The sequence below is a fragment of the Scyliorhinus torazame genome, chromosome 22, assembly GCF_047496885.1.
Source record: "Scyliorhinus torazame isolate Kashiwa2021f chromosome 22, sScyTor2.1, whole genome shotgun sequence".
NCBI classification, from domain to species: domain Eukaryota; kingdom Metazoa; phylum Chordata; class Chondrichthyes; order Carcharhiniformes; family Scyliorhinidae; genus Scyliorhinus; species Scyliorhinus torazame.
This window is the reverse complement of record NC_092728.1, coordinates 101135239-101161142: the sequence shown is the minus strand read 5'-3', so window position 1 is coordinate 101161142 and position 25904 is coordinate 101135239. Positions and strand designations below refer to the sequence as shown.

Here is a 25904-nt window from a genome sequence, read left to right as displayed (position 1 = left end):
AGGCCTAGGAGTAAGGAGTTCTCATTTTTCTCCCATGTTCACAAAGTATACTCACGGTTAGACTTTTTTGTCTTGGGAAGGGCACTGATTCCGAAGGTGACAGGGACGGAATATACGGCCATAGCCATTTCGGACCACGCTCCACATTGGGTAGACCTGGAGGTAGGAGAGGAAAAAGAACAGCACCCACTCTGGAGAATGGATATGGGCTTATTGGCGGATGAGGGGGTATGTTTAAGGGTGAGGGGGTGCATCGAAAGGTACTTGGAGCTTAATGACAATGGAGAGGTTCAGGTGGGAGTGGTCTGGGAGGCGTTGAAGGTGTTGGTTAGAGGGGAACTGATATCCATAAGGGCACATAAAGGGAAGCAAGAGGGTAAAGAAAGGGAGCGATTGCTGAAAGAACTTTTGAGGGTGGACAGGCAATATGCGGAGGCACCGGAGGAGGGACTGTACAGGGAAAGACAAAGGCTACATGTGGAATTTGACCTGCTGACCACGGGTAAGGCAGAGGCACAGTGGAGGAGGGCATAGGGTGTACAGTATGAGTATGGAGAGAAGGCGAGTCGGCTACTGGCCCATCAATTGAGGAAGAGGGGAGCAGCGAGGGAGATAGGAGGGGTGAGAGATGAGGAGGGAGAGATGGAACGGGGAGCGGAGAGAGTGAACGGGGTGTTCAAGGCATTTTATGAGAGGTTATAGAAGGCTCAGCCCCCGGAAGGGAAGGAGGGAATGATGTGTTTCTTGTATCAGCTGGAATTCCCCAAGGTGGAGGAGCAGGAGAGGGCGGGACTGGGAGCACAGATTGAGATGGAGGAGGTGGTAAAAGGGATTGGGAGCATGCAGGCGGGGAAAGCCCCGGGACCGGACGGATTCCCGGTGGAATTTTATAGGAAGTATATGGACCTACTGGCCCCGCTTTTGACGAGAACCTTTAATGAGGCCAGGGAAAGGGGGCAGCTGCCCCCGACTATGTCGGAGGCAACGATATCGCTCCTTTTGAAGAAGGAAAAAGACCCGCTGCAGTGTGGGTCCTACAGGCCCATTTCCCTTTTAAATGTAGATGCTAAGCTCCTGCCAAGGTGATGGCGACGAGGATAGAGGACTGTGTCCCGGGGGTGGTCCACGAGGATCAAACTGGGTTCGTTAAGGGGAGACAGCTGAACACGAACATACGGAGGTTGCTAGGGGTAATGATGATGCCCCCACCAGAGGGGGAGGCGGAGATAGTGGTGGCGATGGACGCCGAGAAAGCATTCGACAGAGTGGAGTGGGATTATCTGTGGGAGGTGCTGAGGAGATTTGGTTTTGGAGAAGGGTATATCGGATGGGTACAGCTGCTGTACAGGGCCCCGGTGGCGAGCGTGGTCATGAACAGACAGAGGTCTGACTACTTCCGTCTTCATAGAGGGACGAGGCAGGGGTGTCCCCTGTCTCCGTTACTGTTTGCATTGGCGATTGAGCCCCTGGCCATAGTACTGAGGGGTTCCAGGAAGTGGAGGGGAATACTCAGGGGAGGAGAAGAACACCGGGTATGCAGATGATTTATTGCTGTATGTTGCGGACCCAGTGGAGGGGATGCCTGAGATAATGCAGACACTCAGGGAGTTTGGGGAATTTTCGGGGTACAAATTGAATATGGGTAAGAGTGAGTTGTTTGTGGTGCATCCGGGGGAGCAGAGCAGGGGAATAGATGACTTACCGCTGAGGAAGGTTACAAGAGATTTCCGGTACTTAGGGATTCAGATAGCCAGGAGTTGGGGAACCTTACATCGGCTTAATTTAACAAGATTGGTGGAACAGATGGAGGAGGATTTCAAGAGATGGGACATGGTGCCCCTGTCACTGGTGGGTAGGGTGCAGGCGGTCAAAATGGTAGTCCTCCCGAGATTCCTTTTTGTGTTTCAGTGCCTTCCGGTGATGGTCACGAAGGCTTTTTCCAAGAGAATTGAGAAAAGTGTCATGAGTTTTGTGTGGGCCGGGAAGACCCAGAGAGTGAGGAGGGGGTTCTTGCAGCGTAGCAGGGATAGGGGGGGGCTGGCACTACCGAGCCTAAGTGAATACTACTGGGCCGCCAATATCTCAATGGTGTGTAAGTGGATGGGAGAAGGGGAGGGAACGGCGTGGAAGAGATTGGAGATGGCGTCCTGCAAAGGAACCAGCCTACAAGCAATGGTGACGGCGCAGTTGCCGTTCTCCCCGAAGAAATACACCACATGTCCAGTGGTGGTGGCAACACTAAAAATTTGGGGGCAGTGGAGACGACATAGGGGAAGGACAGGAGCCTCGGTGCGGTCCCCGATAAGAAATAACCATACAGATAGGACGTATAATCATCTAGAAAGGAATAATTTGATTAGAGATAGTCAACACGGTTTTGTGAAGGGTAGGTCGTGCCTCACAAACCTTATTGAGTTCTTTGAGAAGGTGACCAAACAGGTGGATGAGGGTAAAGCAGTTGATGTGGTGTATATGGATTTCAGTAAAGCGTTTGATAAGGTTCCCCATGGTAGGCTACTGCAGAAAATACGGAGGCATGGGATTCAGGGTGATTTAGCAGTTTGGATCATAAATTGGCTAGCTGGAAGAAGACAAAGGGTGGTGGTTGATGGGAAATATTCAGACTGGAGTCCAGTTACTAGTGGTGTACCACAAGGATCTGTTTTGGGGCCACTGCTGTTTGTCATTTTTATAAATGACCTGGAGGAGGGCGTAGAAGGATGGATGAGTAAATATACAGATGACACTAAAGTCGGTGGAGTTGTGGTCAGTGCGGAAGGATGTTACAAGTTACAGAGGGACACAGATAAGCTGCAGCGCTGGGCTGAGAGGTGGCAAATGGAGTTTAATGCAGAAAAGTGTGAGGTGATTCATTTTGTAAGGAATAACAGGAAGACTGAGTACTGGGCTAATGGTAAGATTCTTGGCCGTGTGGATGAGCAGATAGATCTCGGTGTCCATGTACATAGATCCCTGAAAGTTGCCACCCAGGTTGATAGGGTTGTTAAGAAGGTGTACGGTGTGTTAGCTTTTATTGGTAGAGGGATTGAGTTTAGGAGCCATGAGGTCATGTTGCAGCTATACAACACTCTGGTGTGACTGCATTTGGAGTATTGCGTGCAATTCTGGTCGCCGCATTATAGGAAGGATGTGGAAGCATTGGAAAGGGTGCAGAGGAGATTTACCAGAATGTTGCCTGGTATGGAGGGAAGATCTTATGAGGAAAGGCTGAGGGACTTCAGGCTGTTTTCGTTAGAGAGAAGAAGGTTAAGAGGTGACTTAATTGAGGCATACAAGATGATCAGAGGATTGGATACGGTGTACAGTGAGAGCCTTTTTCCTCGGATACTGATGTCTAGCACGAGGGGACATACCTTTAAATTGAGGGGAGATAGATATAGGACAGATGTCAGAGGTAGGTCCTTTACTCAGAGTAGTAAGGGCGTGGAATGCCCTGCCTGCAACAGTAGTGGACTCGCCAACACTAAGGACATTCAAATGGTCATTGGATAGACATATGGACAATAAGGGAATAGTGTAGATGGGCTTTAGAGTGGTTTCACAGGTCGGTGCAACATCGAGGGCCGAAGGGCCTGTACTGCGCTGTAATGGTCTATGTTCTATATGTTCTATGTTTGTCCCGGGGAGAATGGATGGGGGATTTGGAGCATGGCAGAGAGCTGGGGTTGTGCAACTGAGAGATCTGTTCATAGACGGGACGTTTGCGAGTCTGGGAGCGCTGACGGAAAAATATGGGTTGCCCCAAGGGAATGAATTTCGATACATGCAACTGAGGGCTTTTGCGAGGCAGCAGGTGAGGGAATTCCCGCAGCTCCCGATGCAGGAGATTCAAGATAGAGTGATCTCAGGGACATGGGTGGGGGATGGTAGGGTGTCGGATATATACAGGGAAATGAGGGACGAGGGGGAGATCATGGTGGATGAGCTGAAGGGGAAATGGGAAGAGCTGGGGGAAGAGATTGAGGAGGGGCTGGGGGCTGATGCCCTACGTAGGGTAAACTCATCGTCCTCGTGCGCCAGGCTAAGCCTGATACAATTCAAGGTTTTACACAGAGCGCATATGACCAGAGCAAGGCTCAGTAAATTTTTCGGGGTAGAGGATAGGTGTGGGAGATGCTCGAGAAGCCCAGCAAACCACACCCACATGTTTTGGTCATGTCCGGCACTGCAGGGGTTCTGGGTGGGGGTGGCAAAGGTGCTTTCGAAGGTGGTGGGGGTCCGGGTCGAGCCAGGCTGGGGGTTGGCTATATTCGGGATTGCAGAAGAGCCAGGAGTGCAGGAGGCGAAAGAGGCTGATGTCTTGGCCTTTGCATCCCTAGTAGCCCGGCGAAGGATATTGCTTATGTGGAAGGAAGCCAAACCCCCGGGCGTGGAGACCTGGATAAATGACATGGCAGGGTTTATAAAACTAGAACGGATAAAGTTCGCACTAAGGGGTTCGGCTCAAGGGTTCACCAGGCGGTGGCAACCGTTCATTGACTACCTCGCAGAACGATAAAAGAAATGGGAAGGTAACAGCAGCAACCCAGGGCGGGGGGGGGGGGGGGGGAATGGCCCGGGCGGGTCCTCAGGGGTGTTTTTGTATAGATATTTGTACTAGGTTATGTATATTGGATTGTTTGATTTTATTTTTGGAGAGTTATTATTTTTGATATGGCAGTTGCCATTTAGTTTATATATTATTTATTTATTTGTTAAAACGGCCACTGTTATTTATACTGTTTTATTGTTGTAAAAAGGAAAACCTTTGTATTGTTTTGTTTGGCCAAAAAATTTGAATAAAATATATATTTTTTTTTTTTAAAAGAGGAGGGCGGAAAGGAGCTTTCGGTACTTGGGGATCCAAATAGCTAGGAGTTAGGGGGCCCTACATAAACTTAATCTGACGAGGCTGGTGGGGCAGATGGAGGAGGACTTCAAACGATGGGACATGTTGCCGCTCTCGCTCGCGGGTAGAGTGCAGTCGGTCAAAATGGTGGTCCTCCCGAGGTTTCTTTTTGTGTTCCAGTGCCTTCCAATTGTAATCACCAAGGCCTTTTTTAAGAGGGTAGGCAGGAGTATTATGGGTTTTGTGTGGGCGAATAAGACCCCGAGGGTAAGGAGGGGGTTTCTGGAGCGCAGTCGGGACTGAGGAGGGTTGGCGTTGCCGAATCTGGGTGGCTACTACTGGGCAGCCAATGTGGCGATGATCCGTAAGTGGGTGATCGAGGGAGAAGGGGCGGCATGGAAGAGGTTGGAGATGGCGTCCTGCAAAGAAATGAGCCTGGGGGCGCTGGTGACGGCACTGCTGCCGCTCTCGCCGACAAGGTACACCACGAGTCCAGTGGTGGCGGCAACGCTAAAGATCTGGGGCCAGTGGAGACGGCACAGGGGTGCAATGGGAGCCTCGGTGTGGTCCCCGATCAGGGGTAACCATCGGTTTGTCCCAGGGAGGATAGACGGGGGTTTCAGAGCAGGCATCGAGCAGGGATTAGAAGAATGGGGGGACCTGTTCATTGATGGGACGTTTGCGAGCCTAGGGGCACTGGAGGAGAAGTTTGGGCTACCCCCGGGGAATGCTTTCAGATACATGCAGGTGAGGGCGTTTGTGAGGCGACAGGAGAGGGAATTCCCGTTGCTCCCGGCACAGGAGATTCAAGACAGGGTGATCTCGGGTGTATGGGTCGGGGAGGGCAAGGTGTCGGCGATATACCAGGAGATGAAAGAAGAGGGGGAGGCTTTGGTAGAGGAGCTGAAAGGTAAATGGGAAGAGGAGCTGGGGGAGGAGATTGAGGAGGGGCTGTGGGCTGATGCCCTAAGTAGGGTTAATTCCTCTTCCTCGTGTGCCAGGCTAGCACAGAGCGCATATGACGGGGGCGAGGCTGAGCGGGTTCTTTGGGGTGAAGGTCAGATGTGGGAGGTGCTCAGGAAGTCCAGCGAACCATGTCCATATGTTTTGGTCATGTCCGGCACTGGAGGGGAGTTGCGGCAACAGTATCTAAGGTGGTGAAAGTCCGGGTCAAGCCAAGCTGGGGGCTAGCGCTATATGGAGTAGTGGATGAGCCGGGAGTGCAGGAGGCGAAAGAGGCCGGCATTCTGGCCTTTGCATCCCTAGGAGCCCGGCGAAGGATCTTGCTAATGTGGAAGGAGGCGAAGCCCCCCAGCGTGGAGGCCTGGATAAATAATATGGCAGGGTTTATCAAGTTTGAGAGGATAAAGTTTGCCTTGAGAGGGTCTGCGCAGGGGATCTACAGGCGGTGGCAACCGTTCCTAGACTATCTCGCGGAGCGTTAGATGAAGGTCGGTCAGCAGCAGCAGCAACCCAGGGGGGGCGGGGAGGGAGGGGTAAGGGTTTTTTTTGGGGGGGGTATTTGAGCAAGAAAATACATGAAGGATCTGGAAAGCTGACATGTACGGGAGGAATCCAATGTACAAAGCTCTGTATCATATCGATTTACCATGTTCATGTCTTGCTATGTGTGCTTTTTTTCTTTTTGTTACGGGGTTCTTTGTAAGGGTGAAAAACTGTGTTAAAAAATTCTTAATAAATATATATATATTTTTTTAAATACTGCTGTCTCACAGCTCCAGGGTCTTGGGTACAATTCCAGCTTTGGATGACCGTCTGTGTGGAGTTTGCACTTTCTCCCCGTGTCTGCATGGGTTTCCTCCGGATGCTCCAATTCCTCCCACAGTCCAAAGCAGGTTAGGTGAATTGGCCATGCTAAAAATTACCCCTTGATGTCCAGGAATGTGCAGGTTAGGCGGCGTTTTAGGGTTATGTATTGGTGTAAACTCGATGGGGCCGAATGGCCTTTTCCTGCACTATGGGGATTCTGTGGATTCTATGGAAATCCTTGATGCTGCAAATTGCGACATGACAAACTAGTTAACCGAGTTCTGCTGAGGGGAGGGAAGAGCAGGGTTCCTTTGTCCGTGGGTCCAAAGTGGAAAAATATCAGCCTATCTTGCTGTTCAATGTTGCCCAGTGGCTCTGATTCAGAAGTGTGGATGATCAGTCGATGAAAATCGGATAAGACTTCCGGCTGACGCCCTCTGTCTGGACTTGTACATAAAGGAGGTTCAAAATAAAAGACTTGCCGATATACTCCAGACGAAGGCAAACGTTTAAAATGCTACCCTTCATAAGTTTGGTAAACTAATTGTAGAATCTTAAAGCAGAGAGGGAGGCCATTCAGTCCATCATTCCTGTGTTCGCTCCTTGAAGGTGCTATCCACTCTCACACAGACACGGGGAGAACATGCAAACTCCGCACAGACAGTAACCCAAGCCGGGAATCGAACCAGGGTCCCTGAGGCAGCAGTGCTAACCAGTGTGCCACCCTGAATGAAACTACTGCCATACAGGTAGCAATTTGATTTCAAAAATGTTTGAGGCCATAGCACCAAGTCTCTAGGTTCATACATACTGCTGTCTGGCCAGGGAATGCAGAACTCTGCACACTTGGAGCCTGGTCCATTGGCACCCTAATGCCCAAGAAGAGTTCAATCATGAGCAGCATAAGTTTGAGAAAAGCAACATACTGTGGGGATGCTGGAAAATCTGCATTAAGAAGCTTTTAACTTGGGTGTTCAGTTGAAATTAAACCGCAAGAGAAAGTTGCAAGTAAACAATGACTCCCTGGTGTCTATTATTCACATAAACAAATATGAAAGCATTTGCCAGCTCAAATAGGGCAATTAAACACACACAGCACAGGGGAGATTTGAAAAGCAGTGAAGTCCAACTGCTGGCTGTCGGTGCACGGATTCAAATTTAAATCTTCAAAACGTTCCAGAAGTGAATGGGAGGGCTGCTTTCCTACTGTCCGGGGGCAAGAACAGTCACCGAACATGGGAATTTATTATATATCCCAACAATTTTTAAGTGTCAAGAGAGTTAAAACACCGACTCCACTCGCGCTTCCTCCGCTCGGTTAAGCCTCGCCAGCGAAATCTCTCATCAAGGGCGCAAATCTGAAGCCACCGGCCGCCTCTTCTCTTACTGGGGGCCGAGGCCTGATCCGCGGCCTCGGTATCCAAAAGTAAAGGGAACCAAAATAAAAAAAGAACACGTATAACCTTCACTAAAATAAGCTAAAACGGCGACTAAAAATGCTTTTTTTTTTCTTTTTAACACAATATTTTAAATTGAAGGTTCCCACAATGTCAGGGACGAAAGGAGGGGCAAGGTAAATTTTAACACCCTTCAATCATCGAAAATTTGTTGAGGAAACTTTTGTACTTACTGAACATCTCCGGCCGCAGGTGGCTTCCTCCCCACCCCCTCCAAAACTTTTCTTGGCAACAATGTTTCCAGACAGACAATCAATCGGATACAAAGTTTCCCTCTCGCAACCTGCTGAATGTCCAAAATCTCCGCGATGTCTCAAGTGAAGCGACCGAGAGAGGAGCCGCTCCCCGACATGGAGTGCCCGGGCTGGGCTCGGCTCCCACCCAGTGCCGGCGGCGGGCAAGCAGCGGCTCCTTTGTCTGGTTCCTGGTTTGAATGGGGCTGAGAGACACGGAGAGAGACAACACTCACCCTAATGCTATCCAACAATTGTAACCTCACTCTGCACCTCCTTCACTCTTACTAACTCTCCCCACTCTCGTTTGTTTTCGGTTGCAAATTTGCCACTCATCACTTTCTTTTTGGGGGGAGTGAGCTCTGAGTGTTGCAGAGAAACTTTGCTGGAAACTCTCTGGAGCAACCGTGCCACCTGCAGTCCGCAGTGCTCCACTGGACAATATTTCGCTGTGCCCATTGGGGACACTGGGCTAATTATTTCTTCATACTTAAAAAAGGACAGTAAGAAGTCTTACAACACCAGGTTAAAGTCCAACAGGTTTGACTATAACCTGGTGTTGTAAGACGTCTTACTGTGCTCACCCCAGTCCAACGCCGGCATCTCCACTACTTAAAAAAGGACGACTTTGTTTATTGTTCAGTCCCCTGACACACCTGGCTAGATACAGGGGCTGAAATCTTTTTTGGTCAACTTTCTTTTCAGTGAAGGCATTGGACAGAGTGCTGAAAAGATTCACGAGAATGGCTCCAGGTGTACATAGAACATGCAGTGCAGAAGGAGGCCATTCGGCACACCACCGAGTCTGCACCGACCCACTTAAGCCCTCACTTCCAGCCGATCCCCGTAACCCATGGCCAATCCACCTAACGTGCACGTCTTTGGACTGTGGGAGGAAACCGGAGCACCCGGAGGAAACCCACGCAGACACGGGGAGAACGTGCAGACTCGGCACAGACAGTGACCCAGCGGGGAATCGAACTTGGGACCTTGGCGCTGTGAAGCCACAGTGCTAGCCACTTGTGCTCCTGTGCTACCCTGAGGATCATAAGAGGTGGGAGCAGCAGTAGGGCATTCGGTCCATCAAGTATCCTCTGCCATTCAATGAGATCATATCTGAAAATCATCAATTCTATTTTCCGCCTCATCCCTACATCCTTTGATTCCCTTACTGATTAAAAATGTGCATCTCAGCCTTGAATATACTTAACGATCCAGCCCTCTGAGAGAAGAGGTTCCTCCTCATCTTTGCCTTAAATGGGCCACCCCTTACTCTGAGATTATACCCTCTGGTCCTAGACTCTCCCACAGGGGAAACATCCTCTCAGCATCTACCCTATCAAACCCCCTGACAATCCAATACGTCTCAATAAAGTCGCCTCTCATTCTTCTGAACTCTAATGAGTACAAGCCAAGCCTACTCAATCTCTCCAAATATGAAAATCCCTCCATGCCCAGGATCAACTTCAGTTAGGTTGGAGAGATTGGGACTGTTTTTCTTGGAGAAAAGAAGACTGACGGGAGATCTCATAGATGTATTCAAATTCATGAGGGATGTTGACAGGGTAAATAGGGAGAATGAGAGGGCACAGATTTAAAGTAATCGGCAGAAAAGATGTGAGTTTTTTCACATGGCAATTTGTTCGGGTCTGGAATGCACTGCCTTAGAGTGTGGTGACGGCAACTTCAATCAATGCATGCAAAAGGGATTTAGACTGTTATTTGAAAAAGAAGAATATGCAGGGTTTTGGGGAAAAGGGAGGAAATTGGCACTCAGTGCAATGCATATTTTGGAGCTGGTGCAGAGACGATAGGCCGGATGGCCGCCTTCTGCGCTGTAACAATTCTGTGATCTCTCAGTGGCAACTCAAGGTGGAATTTGGATATTTACACTGGCTGTTGACACTGCACTTTATCTGTGCTGCAAATTGCTGAATTGTCTTTCCCATAAAAACACAACGAAAACAATGTTATATCAGAGACCTCCTGGACTTAAGGTCATTGGCTTATCTCCCTAGCCAAAAACATAGGGTGATAAAAAGCTGAAAATAGATGCTGACTGATGTGTATCACTGGGAGGTTAGGGACCAGCAATTTCTGAAAAAAGACCTTTGCTCCAGTATTTGCAGGGGAAATAGCAAAGAGTAGAATGCATGCATTGATATTAAACAGTATGAATAAACAGCAATTTGGGGTGCGGAAGAGATACAATGTGTGTTGACAATTGGTCTCAAATTGTTGGATGGTTTGAGCTACTCCACCCTTAGCCTCACAAAATTGGAAGCTCACCCTCAACCTGTGACTAAGTTTCAATAATAATAATCTTTAGTATTGTCACAAGTAGGCTTACATTAACACTGCAATGAAGTTACCGTGCAAATCCCCTATTCGCCACTCTCCGGCGCCTGTTCGGGTACACAAAGGGAGAATTCAGAATGTGCAATTCACCTAACAAGCACGTCTTTCGGGACTTGTGGGAGGAAACCGGAGGAAACCCACGCAGACACGGGGAGAACGTGCAGACTCCGCACAGACAGTGACCCAAGCCGGGAATGGAACCTGGGATCCTGGCGATGTGAAGCAACAGTGCTAACCACTGTGCCACTAGATTCTGAATTTGTGCAGTTAAATCAAATTAAATTTGCTGTAGAAAGTTACGGCTTGTATTTAACAATGTAAGGACCATTTTTAAAATATATATATATTTTATTAAAGTTTTTCGATCAAACAAAAACAAAATTTTCCCATTTTACAACTTTGTAATAATGTATACATTGATCGTTTTTTAAATAAATAATATGCTAACTAACGGCAACTGCCAACAACAAAATAAGAAACAACAGAAATAGTAACTAAAATAGTAACTTCTAATCTAATATAAATAACTAATATATAAACACACGGTTGCCACCGCCTGGTGAATCCTTGAGCCGAACCTCTTAGTGCATACTTTATCCGCTCCAATTTTATGAACCCTGCCATGTCATTGATCCAGGCCTCCATGCCCGGGGGTTTAGCTTCTTTCCACATAAGTAGAATCCTTCGCCGGGCTACTAGGGACGCAAAGGCCAAAACACCGGCCTCTCTCGCCTCCTGCACTCCTGGCTCATCTGCAACCCCAAATATAGCCGACCCCCAGCCTGGTTCGACCCGGACCCCCACCACCTTTGAAATCACTTTTGCCACACCCACCCAGAACCCATGCAATACCGGACATGACCAAAACATGTGGGTGTGGTTCGCCGGGCTTCCCGCGCATCTCCCGCACCTATCCTCCACTCCAAAAAATCTACTCAGCCTTGCTCCAGTCATATGCGCCCTGTGTAGAACCTTGAATTGTATCAGGCTGAGCCTGGCACACGAGGACGAAGAGTTTACCCTACTTAGGGCATCTGCCCACAGCCCCTCCTCAATCTCGTACCCCAGCTCCTCCTCCCATTTTCCCTTCAGCTCCTCTACCATCGTCTCTCATTTCCCTATATATATCTGACACCCTACCATCACCCACCCATGCCCCTGAAATCACTCTGTCCTGGATCTCTTGCGCGGGGAGCTGCGGAAATTCCCTCACCTGTTGCCTCACAAATGCCCTCACTTGCATATAGCGAAATGCATTCCCAGGTGGCAACCCATATTTTTCTATAAGTGCTCCCAGACTCGCGAACGTCCCGTCTAAGAACAAGTCCTTCAATTTCACAATTCCTGCTCGCTGCCAAGATTTAAATCCCCCATCTATCCTTCCCGGGACGAACCTATGGTTGTTCCTTATCGGGGACCACACTGAGGCACCCGTCACTCCCTTATGTCGTCTCCACTGCCCCCAAATTTTCAGAGTTGCCACCACCACTGGGTTTGTGGTGTATTTTTTCGGGGAGAACGGTAAAGGCGCCGTCGCCAGTGCTTTTAGGCTAGTTCCCCTACAGGACGCCATCTCCAGTCTTTTCCACGCCGCTCCTTCCCCTTCCCTCATCCACTTACATATCATTGACACGTTGGCGGACCAATAATAATCACTTAGACTCGGCAGTGCCAGTCCCCCTCTGTCCCTACTGCGCTGCAGGAACCCCCTCTTTACTCTTGGGGTCTTTCCAGCCCACACAAAGCTCATAATACTCTTGTCCACCTTCTTAAAAAAGGCCTTTGTAATCAGTACAGGGAGGCACTGGAACACGAAAAGAAACCTCGGAAGGACCACCATTTTAACCGCCTGCACCCTGCCCGCCAATGACAGGGGCGCCATGTCCCACCTCCTAAAGTCCTCTTCCATCTGCTCTACCAGTCGTGCCAAGTTAAGCTTATGCAAGGTTCCCCAGTTCCTGGCCACCTGGATCCCTAAATACCGGAAATCCCTTGTTACCCTCCTCAACGGTAAATCATTTATTCCCCTGCCCTGTTCCCCGGGGTGCATCACAAACAGTTCACTCTTCCCCATATTCAATTTATATCCTGAAAATTCTCCAAACTCCCTGACTGTCTGCATTATCTCAGGCATCCCCTCCACTGGGTCCGCGACATACAACAACAAATCATCCGCGTATAATGACACCCGATGCTCTTCTCCTCCTCTAAGTACCCCCTCCACTTCCTAGAGTCCCTCAGCGCTATGGCCAGTGGCTCAATTGCCAACGCAAACAGTAACGGGGACAGGGGGCATCCCTGTCGTGTACCCCTATATAGTCGGAAGTGGTCCGATCATTGCCTATTTGTAATCACACTTGCCACCGGGGCCCTGTATAGGAGCTGAACCCATCTAATGAACCCCTCTCCAAAACCAAATCTCCTCAGTACTTCCCACAGGTAGTCCCACTCCACTCTATCAAATGCTTTCTCTGCATCCATCGCCACCACTATCTCCGCCTCCCCCTCCGGTGGGGGCATCATCATCACACCCAGCAACCTCCGTATATTAGCATTCAATTGTCTCCCTTTAACAAACCCCGTTTGATCATCATGCACCACCCCCGGGACACAGTCCTCTATCCTCATCGCCATCACCTTGGCCAAAAGCTTGGCATCTACGTTCAAGAGGGAAATAGGCCTGTATGACCCGCTCTGCAGCGGGTCTTTGTCTCTTTTCAAGATCAGCGATATCGTCGCCTCCGACATCGTCGGGGATAGTGTCCCCCTTTCCCTAGCCTCATTAAAGGTTCTCGTCAGAAGTGGGGCCAGCAGGCCCACGTATTTCCTATAGAACTCCACCGGGAACCCATCCGGTCCCGGGGCCTTCCCTGCCTGCATGTTCCCAATTCCTTTTACCACCTCCTCCACCTCAATCTGCGCTCCCAGTCCTGTCATCTCCTGTTCCTCAACCTTCGGGAACTCCAGCTGGTCTAGGAAACGTCTCATTCCCTCTTTCCCTTCCGGGGGTTGAGCCTAATATAGCCTCTCGTAAAATACCTTAAACACCCCGTTCACCCTCTCCGCTCCCCGTTCCATCTTTCCCTCCTCGTCCCTAACCCTTCCGATCTCTCTCGCCGCCCCCCTCTTCCTAAGTTGTTGGGCCAGCAGCCGGCTCGCCTTCTCTCCATATTCATACTGCACTCCCTGTGCCTTCCTCCATTGTGCCTCCGCCTTACCCGTGATCAACAAGTCAAAGTCTGTGTGCAATCTTCGTCTTTCCCTGTATAGCCCTTCATCTGGAGCCTCCGCATATTGCCTATCCACCCTCAAAATCTCCCTCAACAATCTCTCCCTTTCTTTACCCTCTTGTTTCCCCTTATGGGCCCTTATGGAGATCAGTTCCCCTCTAACCACCGCCTTCAGCGCCTCCCAGACCACTCCCACCTGGACCTCTCCGTCATCATTAATCTCAAGGTACCTTTCAATACATCCCCGCACCCTTACACATACCCCCTCGTCCGCCAACAGTCCCATATCTAATCTCCAGAGTTGGTGCTGTTCCTTTTCCTCTCCTACTTCCAGATCTACCCAATGTGGGGCATGATCTGAAATGGCTATAGCCGAATATTCCGTTCCTGCCACCTTCGGGATCAGCGCCCTTCCCAGGACAAAGAAGTCTATCCGGGAGTACACTTTGTGGACATGGGAGAAGAAGGAAAACTCTTTACTCCTTGGCCTAGTAAATCTCCAGGGATCCACTCCTCCCATCTGCTCCATAAAGCCCTTAAGCACCTTGGCCGCTGCCGGCCTCCTCCCGGTCCTAGATCTGGACCGGTCCAGCCCTGGGTCCAGCACCGTGTTGAAGTCCCCCCCCATTACCAACTTTCCCATCTCCAGGTCCGGGATGCGCCCCAACATACGCTTCATAAAGTTCGCGTCATCCCAGTTCGGGGCATATACGTTCACCAGCACCACCGCCTCACCTTGCAATCTGCCACTCACCATCACGAATCTACCCCCACTGTCTGCCACTATGGTCTTCGCCTCAAACAATACCCGTTTCCCCACCAGTATTGCCACCCCTCTATTTTTCGCATCCAAGCCCGAGTGGAATACCTGTCCCACCCATCCTTTTCTTAATCTGACCTGATCCGCCAGTTTCAGGTGCGTCTCCTGAAGCATGACCACGTCTGCCTTTAGCTTCTTTAGGTGCGCAAGTACCCTTGTCCTCTTAATCGGCCCATTCAACCCTCTCACGTTCTACGTGATCAACCGGGTTGGGGGGCTCTTTACCCCCCCCTCGTCGGCTAGCCATCCCCTTTTTTAGACCAGCTCCTCACCCGGTTCCCACGCACCCGCTTATCCCCCCGACGGCGCCCTCCCGTCCCGACCATCCCATCCAGCAACAGCTCTCCCTTCCCCTTGGCAGCAGCAACCCAGTTAACCCCCCCCCCCCCCCCACCTCCCCGCTAGATCCCTCTCTAGCTTAGTTGCTCCCCCCATATTGCTTCCGGAAGTCAGCAAACTCTGGCTGACCTCGGCTTCCCCCGTTTATCCTTAGCCTCCCATTATGTGAGGCCCCCTCCTTCCTGCGCCCTCTTTCCCAGCCACAATTTCCATAGCGCGGGAACAAAGCCCGCGCTTCCCTCTCGACCCTGCCCCTGATGGCGCAGCTCCCTCTCTCCTACCCACTCCCCTTCCCCACCGGCACCCACATTTCTTCGTGTCCCCCCCCCCTTCGAGGGGAAAAATAAATAAAAATTTTCCCCCATCTGATTCACAGTCCCTTGCCACCACCTCACTACTTCATTTCAAACACTCTTTCTCCAATCTAGTCCAACTTCTCCTCTTCAATAAATGCCCAAGCCTCTTCTGCCATCTCAACGTAGTGGTGTTTACCCTGGTGTGTAACCCACAGTCTTGCCGGCTGCAACATTCCGAACTTCACTTTCCTCTTGTGGAGCACCGCCTTGGCCCGATTGAAACTCGCCCTCCTTCTCGCCACCTCCGCACTCCAATCCTGATACACGCGGATCATCGCGTTCTCCCACCTGCTGCTCCGTGTCTTTTTCGCCCATCTCAGGACCATCTCCCTGTCCTTGTAGCGGTGGAACCTCACCACTATTGCTCGAGGTATTTCTCCTGCCTTTGGTCTTCTCACGAGGACCCGGTACACTCCCTCCACTTCCAGGGGGCCCGTCGGGGCCTCAGCTCCCATTAAGGTATGGAGCATCGTGCTCACATACGCCCCAACGTCCGCTCCCTCTGCCCCTTCGGGAAGACCCAAGATTCTTAAGTTCTTCCTCCTCGAGCTATTTTCCAGGGCTTCCAGTCTCAACATACACCTCTTATGCAGTGCCTCGTGCGTCTCCGACTTCACCACCAAGCCCTGTATCTCGTCCTCATTTTCGGCAGCTTTTGCCTTCACTCCACGGAGCTCCATCTCTTGGGTCTTCTGCGCCTCCTTTAACCCCTCAATCGCCTGCAGCATCGGCGCCAGCACCTCCTTCTTGAGCTCCTCCACATATCGCCGGAGGAACTCCTGCTGTTCCAGGCCCCATACCAACTGGCCTCCCTCCGCCGCCATCTTGCTTCTCACTTCCCTTCTTTGCCGCTGCTCCAGAGGATCCTCCGCAATCTGGCTACTATTATCTCTTCTGTCCATTCACATCCAGGGGGACTCCCTTCTATGTCGCCTCACAGTGGGTTTAACCTTCGAAAATTGCCGTTGGGGCTCCCGATAAGTGCCCAAAAGTCCGTTAAAACGGGAGGTGCCGTAACGTGCGACTTAGCTGGTCATCGCCGCACCCGGAAGTCGTAAGGACCATTTTAATGACTAAATTAATGCTTCTACATTTCCTACATTACAACAATGACTATGTGTCAAAAATAGTGCTCAATTCATTACAAAGCACTTTGAGATCGGTGGTGGTTATGAAAAGAGAGGTGATGGAATAGTGGTGTCTTCACTGAACTCTGCCATTTTTACCTGGTCGACCCTACATGTGACCCAGATCCACGGCAATGTGGTTGACTTGACTCTCAAATGGCCGAGCAAGCCACTCAGTTCAAGGGCAATTAAGTACGAGTTTAAAAAAAGTAATACTGGAGAAATTAATGGGGCTGTAGATTGATAAACCCCCCAGAGCAGATGATCTACATCCCAGATGTTGAAAGAGGTGGCTGTAAATATAATGGGTGCATTGGTGGTCATCTTTCAAAATTCTATAGATTCAGGAATGGTGCCTGCCACCTGGAAGATGCAAGTGTGACCCCACCATTTAAGGAAGGAGTGAGAGGGGAACGGGGAACTACAGACTTGTTAGCCTGGAAAATACTGGAATATATTATAAAGGATGTGATAGCTGGACACATAGAAAATTATGATTTGATTGGGCAGAGTCAGCATGTATTTATGAAAGGAAAGTCATGTTTGACAATCCAGTTGGCCATTTTTTGAGAATGTTGCCAGTAGAATATGCTGGCGTTGGACTGGGGTGGGCACAGTAAGAAGTCTTACAACACCAGGTTAAAGTCCAACAGGTTTGTTTCGTATCACTAGCTTTCGGAGCACTGCTCGTTCCTCAGGTGAGGAAGGTTAGTTCCTCAGGTTCACCTGAGGAAGGAGCAGTGCTCTGAAAGCTAGTGATACGAAACAAACCTGTTGGACTTTAACCTGGTGTTGTAAGACTTTTTACCAGTAGAATAGATAGGGGAATCAACGGACACAGCAGTATTTGGATTTTCAGAATTCTTTCGATAAGGTCGTACACAGGAGGTCAGTAAACAAAATTAGAGCACATGGGATTGTTGGTAATATACTGACCTGGATTGAGGTTTGGTTAACAGACAGAAAACCAAGAGTAGGAATAAACAGATCATTCACAGGCTAGCCGGCTGTGATGAGTGATGTACTGCAAGGATCAGTACTTGGGCCCCAGTTGCTCACAATCTGTATTTAATGATTTGGACGTGGGAACAAAATGTAATATGTGCAAGTCTGCAGGTGACACAAAACTAGGTGGGAATGTGTGTTGTGAGGATGATGCAAATTGGCTTCAAGGTGATTTGGACTAGGCTAAGTGCATGGACAAGGACAAGGTCGATGAAGTAAAATGTGGGATAACGTGTGGGATTATCCACTTTGGTAGGAGGGGTGCAGAATATTTCGTAAATGGTGGACATATTTGGAAATGCAGATGTCCAAAGGGGCTTGGGTGTCCTTGATCATTTTTTTTCCTGAAAACTGACATGCAGCTGCAGCAAGCAATTAGGGAGGCAAATGGTATGTTGGCCTTTACTGCAAGAGGATTTGAGGACAGGAGTAAAGAAGTCTTGCTTCAATTATATAGTAAGAAGTCTGACAACACCAGGTTAAAGTCCAACAGGTTTGTTTCAAATCACTAAATTTCGGAGCACTGCTCCTTCCTCAATGAATTACATAGACAGCACCTGGACTAGTGTGTTGTTGGGCCTTGCCTAAGTAGAATATATTTGGCATGAAGGGGATACAGCGGAGGTTCACCAGACTAATCCCTGGGATGACAAGGCTGACGTATGAAGAAAGGCTAAGGGGACTGGGCCTGTAATGACTGGAGTTTTGACGAATGAGTGGCGATCTCATTGAAGCTTACAAAATTCTTAAAGGGTTAGGCAGGGTAGATAAAGAATGGTTCCCCTAGCTGGGGGGGGAAATCTAGAACCAGGGGGCACAGTCTCAGAATTAGGGGCAGGCCATTAGAGACAAGACTGGGATGAGGAGGAATTTCTTCACTTGGAGGGTGCTGAACCTTTGGAATTCTCTACCCCAGACTGTGGAAGTTCAATCACTGAGCATTCTCAAGATGGAAATTGATAGATTTCTAGGTACTAATGACGCCAAGAGATATGGGGATAGTGCAGGAAAATGGCATTTGGGTCGACAATCAGCCACGATCTAGTTGAATGGTGGAACCGGCTCAAGGGGATGAATGGTCTATTCCTGCTTTTACACTCCTACATTATCTGGTGGCTGGTGCCATATTGCTGAATCTCAAAGTTTGTTGGTCTATCTGCTAACTGCTCAAGTATAAGATAAAGAAGAGGGAAATGTAGGATTTGTGAAATGCCTATATCCCCCATTGTTGCATGTTGAAATCCCATGTTTTGCCTGCAAACTTGGAAAAGGAAATTACGATGGGAATATGCTAATGCTGCATATGGACATTGGTGTAGATCAGTTGGGCTGAATTGCCTTTTTCCAGAGTGTGAAACTGACCAGCACATGATGTGGTAAGTGATGCACTATCCTATCACTTTGCACTTCCCACAGATCAATCCCAGGGCACAGAGACTGAACAGGAGAAGGAAGGAAGGGGGCAGTAAAAGGAAGAGGATGCTGCCTGCTCCAAGGAGGGGGAGCGGGGTGAGCAGGGCAGACAGATTGCCATTGTCCCTCCTGTTCCCAGCTACACTGTGGGGCTGCTGATGTGAAAGGGATGCTTGACCACGGCTAACTTCTTTGCGGTCTTCTGAGAACGCAACTACCACCCCAGGTTCCCTCTTGCTCCTCATGAGACACACACGGTTGGCCCCCGCTCAGGAAGCTGCCTGAGCTACCATTGTGTGGCCTGTAACAGGGGACTTGTAGTCTGACTCTGATCCTGTGTCAAGGGATGAGATCCCATTGGGAGGAGGGGGAGATGCACATTAGCCCCTGTAAAGGCTGAGTAGGCATCTGGGCTAGTGTGTGGAAGACTTGGAAGGGGAGTGTCTGAGCCAAAGGGCAAGAAGGAGGGTAATGGAGGAGTATTGCAGGAATCTGTGACATCTCAGGTCCAATGACATCGGGTGACTCTCCTCACTGACACAATAGGGCAGCAGGTAAACATTTTCTGTAGGTAGGTTGTACAGGCGAGTGACAATTTTCCACGAGAAGTACCACCCTGCAGCTGACACCTGCACCCACCCTTGCTTGCAAAGACAGCCACGGTCATACTGCTGGCCAGCAGGAAGGCAGCAGTTCCCAGGGTCCACCTCCTTCCACCCCCAGGCCTGCTACCACACACACACCTTTCAGAACCGATTCTCCAGTGATCGATCCAGCAGCTGCCCCATCACAAAAGGCAGCCGTCAGGAATCACTATCTCAGCAGCGTCTTAGGCCCCTCTGAGCGGCATGTGGAATCCAACTTCCAACTCCCACGTAGCAATACAGGGGTTAACCCAAGGGATTGTGCATGTAGGAAGGAGAGGTGCATGTTTACGAGCAATATGAGTGATCCTCTTTGGCAGAGATAACCTCCACTCGCTTAGCTTCACCCATGGCAGTCCTTCAGGCATGCCTCAGACTGTTATAAATAGTCTGATGTATTTTTATAATTGTTCTTCTGTTTGATGATGCGGCTGTTCTGTTATTTATCATTATTGACGTTGCAGCTGCTAAATAATTCTAGGAGTTATTTGATCTTAAGTTTGGGCTCTTGATGGGGTTTCCCTCAGAAATCTAAAAAAAAAATTGTTTATTGACAGATCCAGAGCAGCATGGTGGCACAGTGGTTAGCACTGCTGCCTCACGACGCCGAGGACCCAAGTTCGATCCCGGCTCTGAGTCAAAATCCGTGTGGAATTTGCACATTCTCCCTGTGTTTGCGTGGGTTTCGCCTCCACAACCCAGAGATGTGCAGCGTAGGTGGATTGGCCATGCTAAATTGCCCCTTAATTGGAAACAAAATGAATTGAGTACTCTAAATTTTTTTAAAAACAGATTCATGAACATCTCCATGATTCTACATGAGGTAGTACTGCTTCCCTCCAGGTCTGTTATGTAATCATGTGACTTTGGGCCATTAGTACATAGTAACTACATCAGTATCAGCAGCTCCCCCTTTTCTCTACATCTCCCTTGCCAGTCTTATCTCACCTATATATATATATACACATGTTCTCCCCAATGTCTCAGACTTCACAGGGTTAGTCTCTGTAGCACCTTGACCAACCTCTCTGATCTGGTCCTGTTTTCATTCCGAGGTTGACGGTGAACTGTATTCTCTAGTCATTTGATAGGAGTGTCTTCGACATGAGTCGTTGTAAAGCTTTGACTTGTTTCCAGCTGAATGTAAATAGGAAGTCCAATAGTCCAATAGTGATAGATAGAGCTCTGTAACCAACATTCTGCCGAACTGATGGACCAGAGGAACATCAAAAGGAACAGAAGAACCTCAATATCACTGGTAAGGAAGCCAATGGAACATTGGAATTGGACTTCGTATAGGAAGTCCAACGTTCCATTGGCTTCCTTACCAGTGATATTAAGGTTCTTCTGTCCCTTTTGATGTTCCTCTGGTCCGTCAGTTCGGCAGAATGTTGGTTACAGAGCTCTATCTATCACTATGCCTTCTTTCTGTTGATCTCGTATCCACACCCCCTCCCAGGCTGCAGCACTTTTAAACCTCAAGCTCTATGCTTGAAGTTGAAATAACAAGCTTGATTGCTCCTCAAGCGTTCTACCTCTCTCTAAATCATTGGAGGTATTGTTAGTTTTGTCGTAGAGCCAGAAGTTGTGCTCGCAGCTGTCTTCCCACCAACACTTTTGATGATGAGAATCCATGGTGAGCGCCGTAGTTAAGAAGGGCTAAGTTAATATCTTTGTTCTTTTTCATCAATTTCTTGATTGGTCAAAGTCCTCTTTCTGCTTCTCTCTTTGATTGACAATATCTAGGCAAATTAAGAATGAAATGCTTACTACCATATTCCTGCGTAAAGTTTGTTACTGTGGAGTAATTTATTAGCAAACTGTGGACCATTGTCTGGCACTACAATGCCAGATGCCATCTGCCGCGAAGATTATTCTAGTAATTGAATAACTGCTTCCTCTGAGATGCTGTGCAATATATTCAGTTCAAATCATCTGGAGCAGTAATCAATGATGATGATGAATACTTTGCCTTCAAACTCAAATAAAACCATGCGCTGAAAGGGAAAGTGGCAGGTGACAATGTTTTATGTTTGAAGTACTGGTTAATATAGGTTGTTCGGAGTATAATCCAGCCATCCTGTCCAGCAATACCCTTTTATTTGGATATATTCATCATTCTGCTGTTGCGCCTGCCCTCTTATAATCTCTGCTCAGTAGCCGCTAAGTGTTAACTTGTGAGTGAAGCACATGCTTCTACTTCCTCAATGAAATTTAAATTTTCCAATTTGACCCCTTACAATGGTCTTCTGATCATGCACCTACTGTCATCTGGTACATCCCTTCAACGTACTCAGTAACCAAATCATATCTCAGTCTAAAACAATGAATTCCAGGGGGAATTTTTGCAATCTCCTTTAGGTTAAGAAGAGTAACCAAAGGTTTGTTCTTGGTTTCAATTTGACTGCTTCATCTCTTACATAATCAGAGAACTTCACTGCTGACCGGTGTCGTGGCTAATGGTTCTTTTTCAACGATTGCTCTGTCTGTGAGTGATCTTGAGGCATAATAAACTGGTCTTCTTTTCCACCTTTTTAAATTTGAAGCAAAGCTGTGACCAAACCTGTGGATGACGTATTCACTGCTGCAATTATTGGCAATTCTAGAACATATTTTGTTGGAATATCAGGTGAAATTAGGAGATTTATATCTTGTAAAAACACTTAGCTTGTCCATGGTCCAGCACCACTGTTGCCCTTGTCTCAACAGCTCTCCTTTTTTTTTTAAATTTAGAGTACCCAATTCATTTTTTCCAATTAAGGGGCAATTTAGCGTGGCCAATCCACCTACCCTGCACATCTTTGGTTTGTGGGGGCGAAACCCACGCAGACACGGAGAGAATGTGCAAACCCCACACGGACAGTGACCCAGAGCCGGGATCGAACCTGGGACCTCGGTGCCGTGAGGCAGCAGTGCTAACCACTGCGCCATCGTGCTGCCCTTCTCATCAGCTGTCTTGGAGTTTGTGAACTGATGTCGAAACGTTTACCAACAGCCAGCCAGGAGTTGAACCTGGAATCTCCTGATCCGTAGTCAAGCGTGTCATCCATTGGGCCACTGGCCCGTCTCATCAGCTGTCTTAGCCGTACATTGATTTCTGCCAAGGTTGTTCGGAACTTGCCTCCCTGCTTGACCATCCCAAGGAATCTTTCTAATTCTGTGATGGTTCTAGGTCAGTGACGGGCAACCTAGGCTAGTGAGTGAGCCACATGTGGCTCCTCCCTCATCTCAGTGGGCCGCAAGATTAAAATCAGAATTGTTCACTAACCGTGACCCCATGAATAAGATTAAATATATTTAATGCAAGCCGAATATTTCATAACAAGTTATAGAAAATGCTTAATCATTTATATATTAATACAACTGTCATCAACTTCATTTTCCCTGTGGTTCCCTGAGTTTCCCTGGTGGTCTAGTGGTTAGGATTCAGCGCTGTCACCGCCGTGGCCCGGGTTCGACTTCCCGGTCAGGGAATGATGAATTATTGGGGCTGGTTTAGCACAGGGCTAAAGAGCTGGCTTTTAAAGCAGACCAAGGCAGGCCAGCAGCGCGGGTTCAATTCCCGTACCAGCGTCCCCGAACAGGCGCCGGAATGTGGCGACTACGGGCTTTTCACAGTAACTTCATTTGAAGCCTACTTGTGACAATAAGCGATTTTCATTATAGGGGCTGGTTTGGCACAGGGCTGAACCGCTGGCTTTTAAAGCAGGCCAAGCAGGTTCAATTCCCGTACCAGCCTCCCCAAACAGGCGCCGGAATGTGGCGACTAGGGGCTTTTCACACTAACTTCATTTGAAGCCTACTTGTGACAATAAGCGATTTTCATTTCATTCAAATGGAAAAAGAAAATAAATATTTACACTTTTGACACAGAGGGGGTGCGCGGCTCTCCCAGTCAATGTTGTGAGTAATCAGCATGCACCCTGTTTCACTTACCCTTGCTCTTCGTGCAAATTACTTCAGTCATACTGGTCGGAAAAAAACTGCGTGGGTGGAAATCAGCGCAATGCAGCAACCCTGCGCGTGGACAAGGGTCAACAAAGTGTCTCGTGGGCCTCACTCAGAGCCCAGATAGGCCGCAAGTGGCCCCCAGGCCGTGGGTTGCCTATCACTGCCCTAGGTTACAGTAACTCTCTAATCACCTTGGTTTTCTGCAGATCAACTGTTGTTCCTGAAGCTTACACAATGTGTCCTAGAAATTTTAGTATCGGCTTTGCAAAATCACATTACTTGTCCAATGTCAAACCTGTTCCCTGTAGATCTTTGAGAGCTGCTCTCGCGCAATTGTCATGTTCTTCGCTCAATCAGCAACGTACAAGTATGTTGTCCATGTGGCAAATTATTCCTGCCATTCCTTGCCAAGTTTGAGACTTTGTTCTTTGGAATATCTCCCTTACAGAAGCAATTCCAAACGTTAACCTGTATCAGCTGCTCCTGATGTTAACACTTATCTCTGCAGAATTCATTTGGAACCGTTGACACTTTGAAGCAGTTTGCTATTGTTGAACAAATCCGCATTTGTAAAGGGCAGCACGGTACCATTGTGGATAGCACAATTGCTTCTCAGCTCCAGGGTCCCAGGTTCGATTCCGGCTTTGGTCACTGTCTGTGCGGAGTCTGCACATCCTCCCCGTGTGTGCGTGGGTTTCCTCTGGGTGTTCCGGTTTCCTCCCACAGTCCAAAGATGTGCAGGTTAGGTGGATTGGCCATGATAAATTGCTCTTCGTGTCCAAAATTGCCCTTAGTGTTGGGTGGGGTTACTGGGTTATCGGGATAGGGTGGAGGTGTTGACCTTGGGAAGGGTGCTCTTTCCAAGAGCCGGTGCAGACTCGATGGGCCGAATGGCCGCCTACTACACTGTAAATTCTATGATTAGCAAGTGTTGTCATAGGCGAACCTCAGCATTATTTTTCAAGTAATTTGCAATTGACTACCTCAATGCAATGTTACCACAGACGGTGATGTATACAAATTCACTGCAGAATGTTTGTTAATAAAGTTGTGTGATTTATACTTCTTTGGATTGTTTATAAAACTATGCACTTACCTCTTGCTTAAGCCTCCTCAATGATAATGCACTATCTCTTGGTTTAATTTATGTAAATTTATTGGAGTTTGAAACTGATACTGAATAAAGGTGTCACTGTTTCATTTTCAATCTTCCCGTTGCACCCATCGTGATGGGAAATCATTCCACGGACAAATTCTGGACTCCCTGGTCCTCCTCCATTCCATTTTATTTCAAACACAGTTTTCTCCAGAGCGTTGGGATGATACTAGTTGAATTTCCCAGTGAACCACGTTAGTACAGTCCAATTTCCAAACCAACTCTAATCTGGGCCTGATAAACCCATTTATTGCCTGGTGCACAGAAGGATAAGAACTTGGGCGAGATTCTCCGACCCCCCGCCGGGTCGGAGAATCGCCGGGGGCTGGCATGAATCCCGCCCCCGCTGGTTGGCGAATTCTCCGGCACCGGAGATTCGGTGGGGGCAGGAATCGCGCTACGCCGGTTGGCGGGCCCCTCTCGCCGATTCTCCGGCCCGGATGGGCCGAAGTCCCACTGCTAGAATGCCTGTCCCGCCGGCGTGGATTAAACCACCTCTCTTACATGCGGGACAAGGCGGCGCGGGCGGGCTCCAGGGTCCTGGGGGGGTCGCGGGGCGATCTGGCCCCGGGGGGTGCCCCCATGGTGGCCTGGCCCGCGATCGGGGCCCACCGATCCGCGGGCGGGCCTCTGCCGTGGGGACACTCTTTTCCTTCCGCCTTCGCCACGGTCTCCACCATGGCGGAGGCGGAAGAGACCCCCTCCACTGCACATGCGCTGGGATGCCGTGAGCGTCCGCTGATGCTCCAGCGCATGCGCCGCCTGGCAATGTCATTTCCGCGCCAGCTGGCAGGGCACCAAAGGCCTTTCCCGCCAGCTGGCGGGGCGGAAATCAGTCCGGCGCGGACCCAGCCCCTAAAGGTTAGGGCTCGGCCGCTCAAGATGCCGAGGATTCCGCACCTTTGGGGCGGCGCGATGCCGGACTGATTTGCGCCGTTTTTGGCACCGGTCGCTGGACATCGCGCCGATTACAGAGAATTTCACCCATGTTCTCGCCATGAATGGACACTCAAGGCCAGTTTGACAGAAAGTGAAACCCCTTTTTGATTTTATTTTCAAAGTTTTCTGAGCTCTCAAAGAAACAAAATAAAATTGATAATGTTCTGTACCACCCACTCGGTCGAGTACTTTAAGTAGGTTCTGATTAAATAGTCGCAACGGAAACCTATCTATCTTTCTGGCACCAAATGCTGGAA

At 49.1% G+C, this 25904-nt stretch overlaps 1 protein-coding gene and 1 non-coding gene across 3 annotated transcripts in view; one reads left to right on the top strand and one right to left on the bottom strand.

Moving 5' to 3' along the window:
• LOC140399277 (G-protein-signaling modulator 1-like) overlaps positions 1–25904 on the bottom strand; it is a 386887-nt gene that overhangs the window by 294614 nt on the left and 66369 nt on the right. Inside the window, exon 1 of one of the 2 annotated variants that reach the window (XM_072488745.1) lies at positions 8250–8714. The exons of the other annotated variant lie outside the window; for it this stretch is intronic. Within the exon in view, the coding sequence (XP_072344846.1) occupies positions 8250–8256 (7 nt within the window). The 5' untranslated portion in view covers positions 8257–8714. Of the gene's footprint in view, positions 1–8249; positions 8715–25904 lie in introns of those variants that run through there. 2 annotated transcript variants of the gene reach the window in all.
• trnad-guc (transfer RNA aspartic acid (anticodon GUC)) lies at positions 23003–23075 on the top strand. Its single transcript has one exon. It is a non-coding gene; the product is annotated as a tRNA-Asp (tRNA).